This window comes from Lontra canadensis, unplaced genomic scaffold (assembly GCF_010015895.1).
Source record: "Lontra canadensis isolate GAN:19392208 unplaced genomic scaffold, GSC_riverotter_1.0 scaffold49, whole genome shotgun sequence".
NCBI classification, from domain to species: Eukaryota; Metazoa; Chordata; class Mammalia; order Carnivora; family Mustelidae; genus Lontra; species Lontra canadensis.
Genome location: NW_022631043.1, coordinates 7,482,103 through 7,497,539, shown reverse-complemented (window position 1 = coordinate 7,497,539; position 15,437 = coordinate 7,482,103). Strand labels below are relative to the sequence as shown.

General features: G+C 34.7%; 1 protein-coding gene across 1 annotated transcript in view; it reads left to right on the top strand.

The window, feature by feature from the left end:
- PHF20L1 (PHD finger protein 20 like 1) overlaps window positions 1-15,437 on the top strand; it is a 76,833-nt gene that overhangs the window by 6,463 nt on the left and 54,933 nt on the right. Inside the window, exons 3-4 of the mRNA XM_032873501.1 lie at window positions 13,625-13,796; window positions 13,936-14,020. Of these exons, the coding sequence (XP_032729392.1) occupies window positions 13,625-13,796; window positions 13,936-14,020 (257 nt within the window). The remainder of the gene's footprint in view (window positions 1-13,624; window positions 13,797-13,935; window positions 14,021-15,437) is intronic.

The window sequence follows — 15,437 nt, the reverse complement described above, 5'->3', positions numbered from 1 at the left end:
CCTCTCAACAGTCTTTTAAAAGTCTTTCAAAAGACTTAATATGCTACTGTTTACAGATAACGTAATCAGCCATCTTTGGTCTTACCTCTGTCATATTTTCTATCACACTCCTGCCATTCAAATGGTGACATATCAGATTTGTAATCTCTTGAATGCAGTGACATCATAAGATTAAAAAAGGATACAGGTTGTTGATACAGTAGTGTATTTGGGGAAGGAGAAAGTTTAGAGTTGAAGTTCTGCTGGAGATACTGTAAGTGGTTCTAAAGATGAAAGAGGCAGGTTCAAAGACTGTCACTTGCTGGTCCTGTAAATATGGGCAACCTCTTGACCTCAGTTGGCTTATAAAATAAAATGGGAGCAGTGTTATTGGCTTTTACTTAAGAGGATTATTTTAAGGATCAAATAATGTATCTAAACCTGCTTCAAATTCTATAAAATAGTACATAATTATTAAGCATTGAGGTAAATGCAAGGGAAGAGGGAGAGGTGAAAAATCTTTGAGGTTTTGAAGACTTAAGTGTATGTTTTTAAATGTGGCTTCAGTATTGACATGAGAATGACCTGGAAAGTAGAAAGAAAATCATGTCATTGCAACCTGCTATAAATCATCTTTTTTGGGTGATGATAAAATCTTTTTGTTTGTGCATAGCTTTCTAGTTACAAAGCACCTTTGCAAATATTTTATCTAATCACTCTGAATACTGTTCAGTGAGAAAAGATTGAACTTTTGTCTTTTGAATGAAATTCAAGTAGTTACTCTATAGCAAGTGATTTAGTTATAAAAACAAAAAAATCAAGTAATATAAAATTTGAAATACAGAATTAATTTAAAACATTCAGATGAGTTAGGCTCTTCTGACCTTTTTTGGTAATATTTCTATTTAATTCTCTTATAGATCTAAAGGAAAGGAAAATGAAAAATTAAAAAAATAATTGTGGAGATGTCTCCAAGTATCAGAGTTTGATAGAACAGTGTAAAATTTGAATTGACAAATGCTGTTTCCACACATGGGAGTTTTTTGAACTGTATGGAACATTTTCAAATGTGAGTTTTTAAAATGTTCATTATCAGAACTTTTACAGTGTGGAAAATTGAAGAAATTTAGATTATAGCAAGTATAAATGCTTTTTAATTTAAGTAAAAGTACATTATTTTCTGAATAAAAAGGGTTGCTTTTTTCTAACTGAATTTAACTATTCAAAGGCAAACATTAATATAAATAAGTTGTGTTTTCTGTATTTGGAGTAGAAGAGTACTCCTGAAAAGTATTATGTTGATCAAATTTAAAAACCAGTATCATTTTTAAATTTTACATTAGGTGAGTTTGAAACTTGTAGAAACCTTAGGTGAACACTTTTAAAATAGGAAATCTTTTGCTAATATGAATAAAATTCTTGTATATTGGGTTTTCCTAACTGTATATTTGAAAAAGATTCTTTTGAGTCACTGCCTACCTTTGAAAGCCTAATTAGAGCTGTAGACTCAGAAAAATGTACAATCATATTTATATGCCAAAAATATTGAGTTATATATTATAGGTGGTCGTAGAAAACTTATCCATGGACTCCAGATTAAGACTTTTCTAGCAGAGAATTTCAAATTGAAATCTGTCTGATGTTTTTTTAATTCTGAGATTTTTACATTCTGAAAGTCACAAATTTTGAATCTTAAGATCTAAATGAGCTCCGTTTAACCATCAAGCAAGTCTGCATCAGTGCACAAAGACTGTAGTTAACTTAATTTGTTAAAATTTTCACCAGTAAGAGCCCTATAAACTTTTAAAGTGAAGATCTCTTTCTCCTCCTCCTCCCCTCAAAAAATGTAGAAAGCAAGGTTAGACGAAGGTGAGAGTACATGTATTCATTATAAAACACACCTGGTTCTTGTTCTTACTCTGTTGTTCTTTTCATTATATTGATTTATTTTCTATAGAGCTTTTTCTTTTCTGCTCAAGTTTTTTGCTTATCCTAGTTTTCTTGGAAGGTGAGAGAAAACAAATATAGGGAAAAGTAAGTTTAACTGGAAGTCAGGAGATAACGGGTTCTCAGTGCTGTTCTGTTGTGAACTATGTGACTCTGGAAAGTTAGTTCTCTGCTTTAATGTCCTTAAAATGAGGGTGTGACATATTAGGTAATCTTTCAGATCCCTTGAATTAGAAACTCAGATTTTTCTTACCTACTTTCCGTGTATTGAGGGAGGATGGATTTTTTAAATCTCACTTTTGGATGGGTAAATAACATAGACTTGAGGCAGAAGTAAGATAGACAAAAAGTAGAAATCATACATAGTTTGCTCAAAACTGCTGGGCACTAAAAGAACTTTGAGAAAAAATGAGTTGAAAAAGTAGGGAAAGGTGAATCTAGTTTGAAACAAAAATAATAATTTTGAAGGTTGGAATATAGTGGTATTGGGGCGCATGGTTATCCTTTCTCCAGCCTGCTCTCCCACTCATTTAAATACTTCCATTGTGTAATTTTGAAATTACATAGTCATAACTTGGCTTAGAAAAGTATATGTAACTAGTCAGATGCTTTAACTCCCTAACTTCCCATGTGGTAACAATTCATTGATTGATTCTTTTGCAAAGTTCACTGATGCTGTAGTTTTTGTTTGTTTGTTTGTTTTTTGAGGCTGTAGTTTTGAAAGTGATTCAGGTGAAGTCTAGAAGAGTGAGTCTCAAACTTTAGCTTCCTGGGATTCACCTAGAAGGTTTGTTAAACATAATCAATAAGCCAATATCCAAAACTTCTGATTCAGTAGGTGTCAAGTGGGCCCAGTAATTTGCCTTTCTAAAAAGTTTCTGGGTGATGCTGCTGCTGCTGCTCTGGGTACAGCATATGAGAACCACTGGCCTAGAGTATTCAGAATTATTAACCCAAAAATAAAGTTTTTGAGTTGTATAGCAGTGGAAATATCCAGGATTATTTTTGAATTTATAGTTTATTTTTACTTATGTTAGTTGGAAGAAGTAAAATGTAAATACTTGGCAAAGTGATGCCTGATTCAAAGCTTTTTTTTTTTTTTTTTTGGGGGGGGGGGCTGTTTTTCAGTAAAATAGAGCATACTGATCTTCATGAATTTCATGTGCTTCAGTTTTCTTGCTCTTCCAGTTTCTGTAATTACCACTACATGGCTGGATAGTTGGGATTTAGATCCTTGTTACTGTGGGTGGGAAAAAGACTGTCCCTGGTTTTAATTAATTATGGATTGCTATTGTGAGATTGTAACTTCTATAATGATTCAGAATATATAGGAAATACTCAGTATGTCACTTGAATTTTATAAGGAGTCTACCATGTATGGAATGATCTTTACCAGTTTAGAAATGATAGATCTGAGGTTTGGAGATATTAACTGTTTTATTCCAGTTCATCTGGAGTAAAAGTCAGAAAAATCATCTTATAGCCAGGTTCTTTTGACTGTGAGTCTGGTGGTCTCGTTACAATAACCTGTTATCACACATAGGGACTCCCTGAGGTTTGAACCTCAGCTTCAGGGAGTAAATGGGCTCAGTGTTCATAGGCTATCTTAATTCCTGACTTTCTCTAGTGACATGTATCTGTCTGGTGTTTAGAAGGGCCCAGAGGTCCAGCATGCCCATGTCATTCTTGTTCCGTGGAATTAGCTTTTGCAGGGCAGGTTAATTGCTGGCCTGTCTGTTCTAGAAACCCTCCTTCTCAAGCTCACCTTTGAATTGAGCCTTCAAGCTGATCATTTCCTGGCCTCCTTCACAAATGTATAGTAATGTAAAGTCCAGGAACCTTGGTCTTATTGTGCTGTGCTGTGTGTCTGTGCGTGCGCACGCACGCTTATATAATGGCAGGGGTTGGATTGGAAGAGAAGACGGTTTTATTTGCTTATCTGTCATTTGATTGAAGGTCGGCTGTCATGTGTCCCATGCTTCCAACTCTGAAAAATGTTTAGCAATTCTAGTTTTGCTGAGTAGACAGAACTGGTATCTACAGATGCTGAAAAGTTTTTAATTTTGTTTTTGATTCTTTAGGTGAGAAAAAAATACTAAGTTTTAAATATCAGTAGTATAATATTTTTAGAAGCAATTAACTTGATATTGAAGAGACAACTTAGTTTTGCTATTTTTCATAAGGATCCCAGTTTTTAGTACTTTTATATGACTTTTTATTTCGAAGAACTATTGACTATCCCTACTCTCACCTTCCATAGATCATTATTCAGAAAAAAGAACTTTTCTTTTTATTAGAAATTGATATGCCAGTATTATGTTATTTCAGTAACTATAATTAATTCAACTTTGAGAGAATTGAATTTGAAATTGAATTTGAAGAAAATTTGGGTATTTAATATTCAATGTGTCTTAAAAGTCTGTTTTTTCATTGCCAAAAAGCTAACCCTCTTTAATTAAAAACGAATCTGTTCTAGTTCATTATGGTTAGGTAAGGCAACAAAGTATAAGCTGCTTACATGAAGTGATTTTATTCCTAAAGATACCCAGCAGAGCTTACTGAATTTTGGCAGGTTGGTAAAGAATGAATCCAGAGTTTTGGGGATATCATGAGATGTGGTTACTGTAATATTGGCAAGTGAATTATGACTTAGGAGGCAAAAACTAAGTATAGGATTATATTTGTCATATTTGTCAGACTAGATTAGTAAATATTATTTTTAAAGTCACTTAGTGTTTTTTTTAGTTCTATAGGAAATCATACTCTATAGATTCCTATATTTGGGGTTTGGGGGGGGCAGAGGGAGAGGAGAGAAAGAATCTTAAGCAGGTTCCACACTCAGCATGGCACCCCACACAGGGCTTGATCTCACAACTGCAAGATCTTGACTTGAGCCAAAACTGAGAGTTGGATGCCTAACCAACTGAGCCATCCAGGTGCCCCTGGATTCCTATCTTAATTTTTAAGTTTATATTATAACAATCTGTATACACAATAGAATATTACATCTCCGTCAGATGTAAGAAAGGATGGATACCCAGCTTTTGCATCAATGTGGATGGGACTGGAGGAGATTATGCCGAGTAAAATAAGTCAAACAGAGAAAGGAGTTATCATATGGTCTCATTTATTTGTGGAACAGAGGACATTAGGAGAAGGGAATAATGAAGGGGGAGAAATTGGAGTGGGAAACGAACCATGAGAGACTGTGGACTCCCAGAAACAAACAGGGTTTTAGAGGAGATGGGGGTTGGGGGGATGGGTGAGCCTGGTGACAGATATTAAGGAGGGCATGGATTGCATGGAGCACTGGGTGTTATATGCAAACAATGAATCATGGAACACTATATCGGAAACTAATGATGTACTGTATGGTGATGGATAAACACAATAAAAAAGCATCTAAAATTTATAGCAATTTTGAAACACCCTAAAAGTTAAGCTACTTTCTTTTCTCAGACTCGTATATTTTAATGCGGTGTTTCATACTTAGGCACAGTTGAGATACAGTACACCTTTTGTTTTGAGAAGTTCTAATAATAAAACGAGCCTTTCTTTGCATAGGGATGTTTTGTTCTGTATAATATCTGTTTTCTGTACTCTTTGGGATAACAAAAATCAACTTTAGGCATTTTGTATCAAAAACACTTATATAAAATTGAATTTTTAAGAAAAAATAAAGAGGATATAATGTGACTTTCATCTTATTTTTGTTTTCAGTACCTCTTGGTAAGAGCACCCTATATTTGAAACACTGCAGTAAGTGTGATAGGAGTTGAAAATTATCAGTTGGCAAGATGCTGAATATATATTGCACAGTCTTTAAAGACAGACAAACCTCAGTTCAGAGATCTGCTTAAATATCTATTTTTTCTTGAGCAAGTTACTTAACAGTTCAGAGCCTCTGTGACCTTTCTCTAATAACTGGAAGCAGTAATAGTACCTAACTCAGAAAGGTTCTTTGAGGATTAAGCAAGATGAGTGATTATTAAAATCTTATCATGGTTTTTGCCACATCAGGGGCACTTAATAAATGTTAGCTTTAATGAAAAAAATAGCATGAATATTGGTTATTTTATGTAGAGAGGAGTCTACTTGGGAGAGGAGTGAATATAAATCCTTAAAATTTGAATCAGTAGGTATATAAACACCTATAACTACCTGTAGTAGTAAAATAATTTTTTAAGTGCTAAATATTAAGAAATAAGAACTAAGTGGACGTCAACCTGCTAGAGTTTTGAGTTCTGTGACAAAATTAAGTAATGAAGAATTTGGTCCTATTGATTTGAACAAAGTATATGAAATATACAAACTTCTAGTACAATACCAGAAGTAGTTTTGGTAATTTTTTGGGGTAGAGTAGGAAAGGAATTCTTGATAGTCTAATTGAGTCTTGTGGTGGGAGATGGTAATGAGTAGAAAGTAGGTGTAGGCACTTCGGTTAGAACTGACTGTGAATGAATGTAGGGATGGCAGGAGATTGAGGTGCTAGGGAGGTAGACAGCAGTAGGAGTTTTAATCCAGGGATCTGAAAGGAAACCATTATTTGAAAGGTGGTGGCATCAAGGTTCTAAAGGAAGTCAACGTGGCTAACTCAGATCTTACCTGTTCTTTGCTCTAAAGGTTGTGGACAGATAGGCAGCGGGGTGGTCTGGCAGCTTATACTGGACATGTGTCCTGGGGGTGGATGCCTCTGAAAAGAGGATGTGAGGGATGATGTCATGGGACGCTTTGAATTCAGTGTTGGAGAAGATATGATTTTTGACATACAAGCTATTATCTGAATGTTCTGGAAAGTCTAGATTCTTTTACTTCCATTTGGGAATGTCAGATTTGAATTAATCATAAGAGTTGTTTTCATGTGTTGTTCTTCAAGTGTGAAACAACTTAGCATGCAGTACCTAAAAGCACTTTGTCTAAAAATACTATAATACTAGGTGACATTGTTCTTGTAGCTTAATCAGTGAATTGAATGGTTGAAGAGAATGTTTTTGAAAATTACAAAGCGTACTATAAATTGAAATTGCTTTCAGGAAGTTAAAATTTTAAAAGGTTACTATGTCATAAGAATATTATGTTTGGATAACATTCTATATTAATTATATTATTTGGCAAATAATCCTCCTCCTGACATTTGTATGTGAGGGAGTTCTGTATTTCTAGTTCTCCTAATGTGTTTTAGCCATTTTTTTATGACACACATTTCTTGATTGTGAAGTCCTTATCCACAGAACTGTTTTGAGTTGTTAATCTTGACTCCCTAAATTTCTGTTAACATTAACATTTGGATTATGTATAAATCAGATTTCAAGTGTGTTTCACTTTTTTTAGTTAGGAGAACATCTAATTTAGGTATTCTTTGTACTATATATCTTTGCTGTTTGACTGTAACATAGCTTTACTATTTGACTAACATTGTATGGTAATTGTGTTCCCTTATTTGATTCTCTTTTTCCCTCCCCTCCTTCCTGAATTTGAGTTTATTGATTGGAATAATATTTTTATTTGTACCTTTATTCCTACTTCAGTGTTTGGCACATAGTGAATTAGAGACTCAGTGTTTATTGAGTTAAATGAAATGAATGAGGAACTGTCAATTTTTAAATTTATGTATCTTAGAAATTTTATTATCCTATCAGTATAAACAAATGACTATTATTTAAAATACACAGTTTGAATAACTGTTGGGGCATGTTTTTAAAATACACTGCCTTTTTGTTGGGGCAGGGGGCACCAAGGTGGCTCAGTTGGTTAAGCGTCAGACTCTTGATTTTGGCTTAGGTCATGATGCCAGGATTGTGAGATTGAGCCCTGCATCAGCTCTGTGTTCAGTGGGGAGTCTGTTTATAATTTTCTCTCTCCCTCTCTCCACCTCCGCTTGTTCTCTCTCTCAAATAAATAGATAAATCTTAAAAAAAAAAAAAAGTATTTTGCCTTTTTGATTAATGTGGCATTTATTTCTTAGAGTGAATTCCAGTGGTCTTTAGGACATTAATAATGTCTGGCCTGTTCAGTGGATTGTTACCTATCAATGAGTAGTTAAGAACTCCATCTGGTGGCTTAAGTGCAGGAGGCCATAACTGTGTTAAGGAATTTCTCTTGTCATTTCCTCATGGTAAAAGTCTGGATATATCAAACTAGATGACAGATCAGAATGAGTTCAAAAAATGTCTAATTGCTTTACTGTTAATACATTGAATATAATTTTTTTTAATAGCTGCATGCCCATTTTTTTTTTCCTTCCAAGGATAGTGGAACACCTGTATTATGAGTGTTAATAGATAATTTTGCTTTCCAGAAAGATTTTTGTTTTTAATCATGGACCCCTTTAAAAATCTGATTAAAATTGGGATCTCCCACTTCAAGAGAATACTGGTTTGCAGCTACATGAAATATAGCATTTTGCATACAGCCTCAGGGCATTGTGATCTCTTGATGTAGTCAGAGAATCAGGACCTGCCCATGTAAAACAGGTGAGCTAGTACAGCAATTCATCTGTAATGGTAATTCCCAACTTAGATTTCTTATGTTTTCTTTGTGTTTTGACAACACTCAAGAGTTGATACTGTAGGGAACTAATGCAATATATTGGTTCTCAGTGGGTTAGTGGATTTGGTCCAGAATCCATAGATATTGCTACTCTGAACAGTCTTTTCCAAGTGGGAGATAACCAGTAACAGTGTTAAAATGCTGGTATTCTCAGATGAGGCAATAAAGCATTATTAAGAGTTCAGGGAAGGGGGAGCGCCTGGTTGTCTCAGTGGGTTAAAGCCTCTGCCTTCGGCTCGGGTCTTGATCTCAGGGTCCTGGGATCGAGCCCTGCATCAGGCTCTCTGCTCCGTGGGGAGCCTGCTTCCCCCTCTCTCTCTCTGCCTGCCTCTCTGCCTACTTGTGATCTCTATCTGTCAAATAAATAAATTAAAAAAAAAAGAGTTCAGAGAGGATAAAAATAATTTTTATTCTTGGTTGAATTTGTTCTACTCCGTAATTATAGCCACAGTTTAACTTGACATTACAGGACTTTGACTACACTAATTCAGAAAAGACCTTGAGGAATCAATTGACAGATCATGATGGTAGAGTTGCATGTATGAAAATTCCGTGAAATTCAGCAAAAGTCATTGTAAAATCTTCTCAATATTTCTGGATGCTATTTGTTTCCATTAAGTCTAATAACCAGTTTTAGGGTGGATCATATTTCTTGTGGGTTTGCTTGTTAAACTTGCTTGGAATCAAGTGTAAAAGACACTAGACGGAGACAGACCTAGAGCAATGAAGGCAATCCCTTGTTTTCCCCACAAGTGAGTGTCAGTTAAGGAACGCATGTGTTTCAGATGGGGATTATAGTAGGAAAGGTTGATAGTGAACATACTCTGATATTTTGCAGTAAGAGATGATAAGAGGTAAGAAAGCTCCATGCAGAATTCTCACACTGAGGAATCGTATTTTCCATCTCTTTCTTTTGAACCCTTAAGAAATGCCAAGCACAGTGTTTCCTTTTCTTCTTATCCCTCATTGTTTTAACTGGAACCCCAGTCTCCCACTTCTCAGATCTTTTCCCAAGTCAGTCATAATGTTTGGGACTCAGCCTAATCATTCTTCTCTACTCTAACAGTTTTCCATGATTTAGCTTTAAAAAGGTGACAAAAATGGGGTGCCTGGGTGGCTCAGTTGCCTAAGCAACTGCCCTCGGCTTAGGTCATGATCCTGGAGTCCTGGGATCGAGTCTTGCATCAGGCTTCCTGCTTGCGGGGAGTCTGCTTCAGTACCTCTGACTTTCCCCCTTCTCATGCTCGCTCTCTCTCTCTCATTCTCCTTCTCAGATAAATAAATAAAATCTTAAAAGAAAAGGTTGAAAGATGACAAAAAGCCATTATCACTACATCTTTCAAATTCAGTAAGAAAAATTTTACATTCCATTCATACTCAATTATAATAAAATATAACTTGTGCATCAAAATAATGCTGCTGTAGGGCAAGATAGAGAGGCATTTGTGAATACATTCATTCAATAGTATTGTCATTCACTGTGTGTATCAAGGCATTGTTACTATGGACCATTTGCTAGAACAGGGAAATCTTTCACTAAATCAGATTATATGTTAAGTTGCCATTTTGTGCATTTTACATGTAATAACAAAGATTTTGATGTTAGGGTTTTGTTTTTTTTTTTTTTTTTTTTTTTTTTTTTTTTAGGTATCCGTGAAGACCAAAGTAAGGGATTTCCTATTTGTAGAATGACAGGGCATTTCATCAGTTTATTATTGCAAAACCCTTCATTTTGAACCTAGCTAATGAGTCCAGTCTGATGTCGCACTGTTCTCCTTTGTTCACACTACTGCCTATTGTGTTGTCTTGCCAAAGGGAATGGTTTCCTCGAACTGCCCCTCCAGTCTTTGATCAAGAGTTTCTTAAGGACAGAAACCTCATTCTGCTTCTGTCTGAATCCTCATTATATGGCTGATTGCCTAACATTGGTTTTAAGTAAATGAACGTTGATTGACTAACTGAAAGTGTGTACACTTTACCTTTTTTGTACCTTGTTCATTAAGTCTAAATCCAAGAAGTCCTAACCAAGATCAACGTAGATAATGTCCCCAGGAACTGTCAGTGAATTCATCAATTTTCTCTGAACTACTTTGATACAGGCATTATCCCATTTATCCTGTAGGCTTTTGTGCCAGTTGTTTTTGGCTGTGAATACCCTACCATGTGTATTCTTAGATTGTGTTATCTATACCTTGGATGGTTACCAGGATCCAAGGAGATAAGGTATATAAAGAGCAGTTGACACTGAGTAAGGAAAGAACATAGAGCTGAACTAACATACATGTAAATGTTCTGAATTTGTTCTCTCCTTATCTGACTTTAAGCTAAACTCCTTGAAGGTAGGTAGGAGTTAATTATGTTTCCTTTTCTATAGCAACAGTACCTAGCAAGTGCCTTAGTCTTATTAGATGCCCAAATTTATATGGAATGAATGAACAGAAACTTAGTCCTTCTTGATAATGGTAATATTTATGGCACTTTTATTTAAGATTCATAATTTGATTAGTAAAAGTTGTAAGGAAAGAGATAATCTTGGGTATTTGTGTTACTTAATTCTTGGCCTTCATCCAAAGTTTACCTGTCATTCTCTAGATATTTATGTAAAGAGTATATAATATGCTATAAATTATCCTGAAGCAGTTCCCCAAAATACAATTTTTAGTCTGGTTGTTACATCAGGCATCCTGACAGTGAAAGGAATTTGAAATATTTTAGGAAAACTCTAAGTCACTTAAAAATGCAACCCAGATTTAAATGATTTGAACTTACTTGGATTCTAACTCTTTGCCAAATTCAGTCAAGTTATGGAAATAAGTTGTGTTTAACTCTGTTACTGTGGACCATTCTTATTTGGAGAAATGTTTTAAATATTTGGAATTGTTTACATTTAGAATTGAAGGAACCTAGAGATTAAACCCCTAACGTTTGTTCAAAAATAAAAAGATGTGATAATAAACATGTGGAAATAGAAATTTGTCCATTTTTATAATTGATAGAAAATCTTCTTACAATGCTGAAGTGGCTGGTGAATACTGGAAAATAAACTAAAGGGCATTCTTACCTCTAGGCTTCCCTCAGTGCTAGTGGCAGTTTTTATGTTTAAGAACTGGAGAAGCGAAAACATAGAATGAGAGCAACATTGCAGAAGGCAGTCATTAAAGCTTTGATTCTCAGTGGGTGAGGTTTGCATGTTCCCCTGGGGGAGTATGTTAATTCCCTGGGTTTTCTTGTGTTGTGTATGCTTTTCTTTAACAAAATGTTTCTTCATCCGTACCCATTCCCCCCAAAAAGACTAAGAAGACTAAGCTCTAACTTAAGGTTATAACATTGACAGCCTTCTCAGTTCTGAAGATCTGTACAGATTGTCTTTAACATCACTTCTTCTTCGTCCCGAGTAATTTGCGAGTGGCTGGTGTGTGGCTTGTCATTGGACTAGATGTTGGGGGATACAAGGATAGACATAACTCTCTTACTCCTTGAAGCTAACAGGTCAGGAGGTATCTTCTAAAATCTTATCCCTTACATCTCTGCTAACATGAGAAATGTTAAAAATTTTGTGATAAAAGGATCAGCTATTTCTTTTACTTCGGTAATAGTAAATGTTTTATCTCCACGTTGACAGGACCAAGAAACCTTTAAAGAAAACAATGTAGCTTGTTCTCTAGTATTTTCCCAAGCTATTTAACCACCAGACCCTTTTGTGGGTCATGGGTCTTAACATTGCAAGGGCTATAAATACTATGCAGCACACAGTTTAGGAACCTGCACTGAAATCGTTATTGGCCAAGTGGGTGCAGTGAGAGCAGCTGGGGCAGAGAGCTGGGAGGTCTTTACACATGGGATTACACACTCCAAGCCTGGAATGAGTAGTGGAAATGGAATAGTGGGGGAAGGCAGTTTAGGGCTAGGCAGAAAGAACAGTGCGCAAATGCACAAGTGTTTGACAGAGCTTGGTGTTTTTGAGGAAGTCCCAAGTAGTTGAGTATCATTAAACCAAAGTGGGGAAAGAAGCTACACCAAAGAAGGACTCGGGGCCTTTGAAATGTTTAAGAAGCCTTGAATAGCATGAGCGATGTTTAACGCCTGCAGTAATCGGTTCCCAAATTTTAGAGTTATGTAAGATCTGTCATACTTTATGGTGAAAACCAGTTCTCCATAGGGGGAAGAAAAATTCCTGATTTATCAAAAACTTGCAAAAATATGAAACTATTATGGCTGAATCATCTACCATGTGCTGCTATTGAATTCTTAAGGTTATTTAATGATACTTTTGAAAAAATTTTGAGTCATCTGTGAACATTTAATATGGTACATTAGGAACGATGAGACAATTTTCCATGTTGAAAGTTTCAAGTTAACTAATTTCTATTTTAGAATTTATTGTAGGAGAATCATCACACATAAAGACAGAACAATGTGATGTTATTTTTATATTTTAGAATTTAAAGTTTAACTGAGCTTTCCCTACTATCATTGATGTGCATTATAAAATATCAGAAAGTACATAGAAATAGAAAAAAAAAGTGGTTTTGTGCCATAAAGAGACAAATGTGCGTGTTGGTATTTTTTGCTGACAAATTCGTTTTACATACTTATAATTTTACTAAACACAGTGCTGCTACTTTTTTACATTTTCCCATGTAAATTTTTTGTAAATACCACATTTAAAGATTATATAACATATCATTCAGAGGATATACCAATGTTTGTGTAGCTGTAGATAGTCTTCAGTTTTTCTAAGTATAATTTTAGATGGTTTCTATTTTCTTTGTTATTATAAATATTTTGTATATATAGTTCCAGAATTGTAATGCTTGAGTCAAAAAGTAGGAATATGTTTAAGGCTCCTGAAGCGTATTTTCGAATTACTTACCAAGACAGTGCAAGTGATTTATATTTCCACTGGGAGTGTATTGAAATATTTATTTCACTAGGTATTGAGACCAATCATTTAAAAAAAAAAAAAGCAACAAAAATAACAAAGCAAACTTTGTTGGTTCAGTAGTTTAAAAATCTGGACCCATATTGTTCTGTTTATGGTTTTTATGGTAAGCAATATTTCAGTTAAATTATCCTTTTTTTTTTTAATCCTTTGTGTAAACAAATGTAAGAATTTTCTTTTGATATGAAGCTGCTTTTTATTTTGGAGGTATCCATCACGAATTGAAAAAATCGACTATGAGGAGGGCAAGATGTTGGTCCATTTTGAGCGTTGGAGTCACCGTTATGATGAATGGATTTACTGGGATAGCAATAGGTTGCGACCACTGGAGAGACCTGCATTAAGAAAAGAAGGGTTAAAAGATGAAGAAGATTTCTTTGTAAGTAGCAGCTTTTCCATTTGGTAGCCATATAATACATTTCAAAAGGAATTCTGTTAAATATTACAAAAGCTTAGTTTTATAAAGGAAATGCTTATTTATTATACATGGTATTGATCTCAAAAGTTGTTTAAAATAGGATTTTAAAGCTGGAGAAGAAGTTCTGGCTCGCTGGACAGACTGTCGCTATTACCCTGCCAAGATTGAAGCAATTAACAAAGAAGGTATGTATTTGAGGTGATCTGAGATTTACAGTGGGATTAATAGTAAAATTTAATTGGATTTCTAATTTTAATTAATGTGTGTAATTGTTACATATGGTTGTTACTTCTCTTTGTTTCAGACTTTACTTTCCTTCTAATATTCTTTTTTTGGGAGTATTTTATTTGTAGTATATAGGATAACATGACACCTGATCTACTGCCAAAATAAATTTTAAATTAGGAGCGGTAGATAGTTGGTTAAAATTGTGCAGCATTCAGTTCACAGGTTTACATTGTATGCATTTTATTTCTTATTCTCTTCTTTATTTCTGTTTCTGTTAGTAGGCCAAGTTATTTTTATGAGCGCCTCAACCAGAATGTGAGGGAAGATTAAAGATAAAAGGAAATTCAAATCAGGTTACCTTGGAAGTAAAATATAGTATAGTGTTTTCTGAGGAAGGAGTGTGAAAATTTATCAGTTTGAGGATTTCCTTTATTGGATCTTCCCCTGCCCGTTTATTTCTACAAATGAGATTGGGACTGTTAAGTTTCCTAATAGCCTTTGTGGTATCTAATGCTGATATTGAGCAAAAATTACTGAACTGATCAGAAATGTTGGCAATAACACAGAAGTCAGGTGTGTTAGTGTGGCCGAAGGCGAATACTTCTGTTGGGACAGTAATGTATTGGGAAAAAAAAAAACAACAGAACTTCTAGACTGATTAATTTGGAAAGGCTTGAGAATTAGTATTTAAATTAGTATTAGGAATATACTTAAATATTTTATTTTTTAAATTTCTTATTTAAAATTTCACTTTAAAAAGCTATAAAATAGTTTACAAGTATATTTTCCAAGTCAATAATACATTAGTTTTCTATAATGATTATTTTTTAAACTTGACCACTCATTCATTCTTTTCACTGAAGAAACACATTGAGTGGCAGCTTCTTTGCAAGAGGAGCATTTAATCTAAGTAAGGTGATGCTTCCTTTAAACCTGAAAGACAGACGAGTCAGATAAAGAAGGAATGAAAGGCTTTTTCAGACAGGAGAAATGATATATTGCAGGAGAGCAGAAGAGAGGCCTGTCACTTTTTAGGAATTGCAAGACTTTGATGTGACTGGAGTGAAAGAGCCCTTTAAAGGGAATAGAATATCAGAAGAGGTGGAAGAGAGAAGCAAAGATCTGTGTATGCAATGTCTTGTTGCAGAATTTGAATTTTATTTGGAGATGATGGGCAAGAACTGTGGAAGGTATTTAAGCTGAGGAGATTTAAAGTAACAAACTTGAGAAAAAATGGGAGGTAAGAGGAGATAAAAGGGGAAAACATTTAAAGAGATAAAGAATGTTAGGTGTGGAAAAGTAAATCGTTGTTAAGCTTGAAATTATGACATAACTTTACAAAGGCCTATTCCAATGTATTGTTCTAAGGAATTG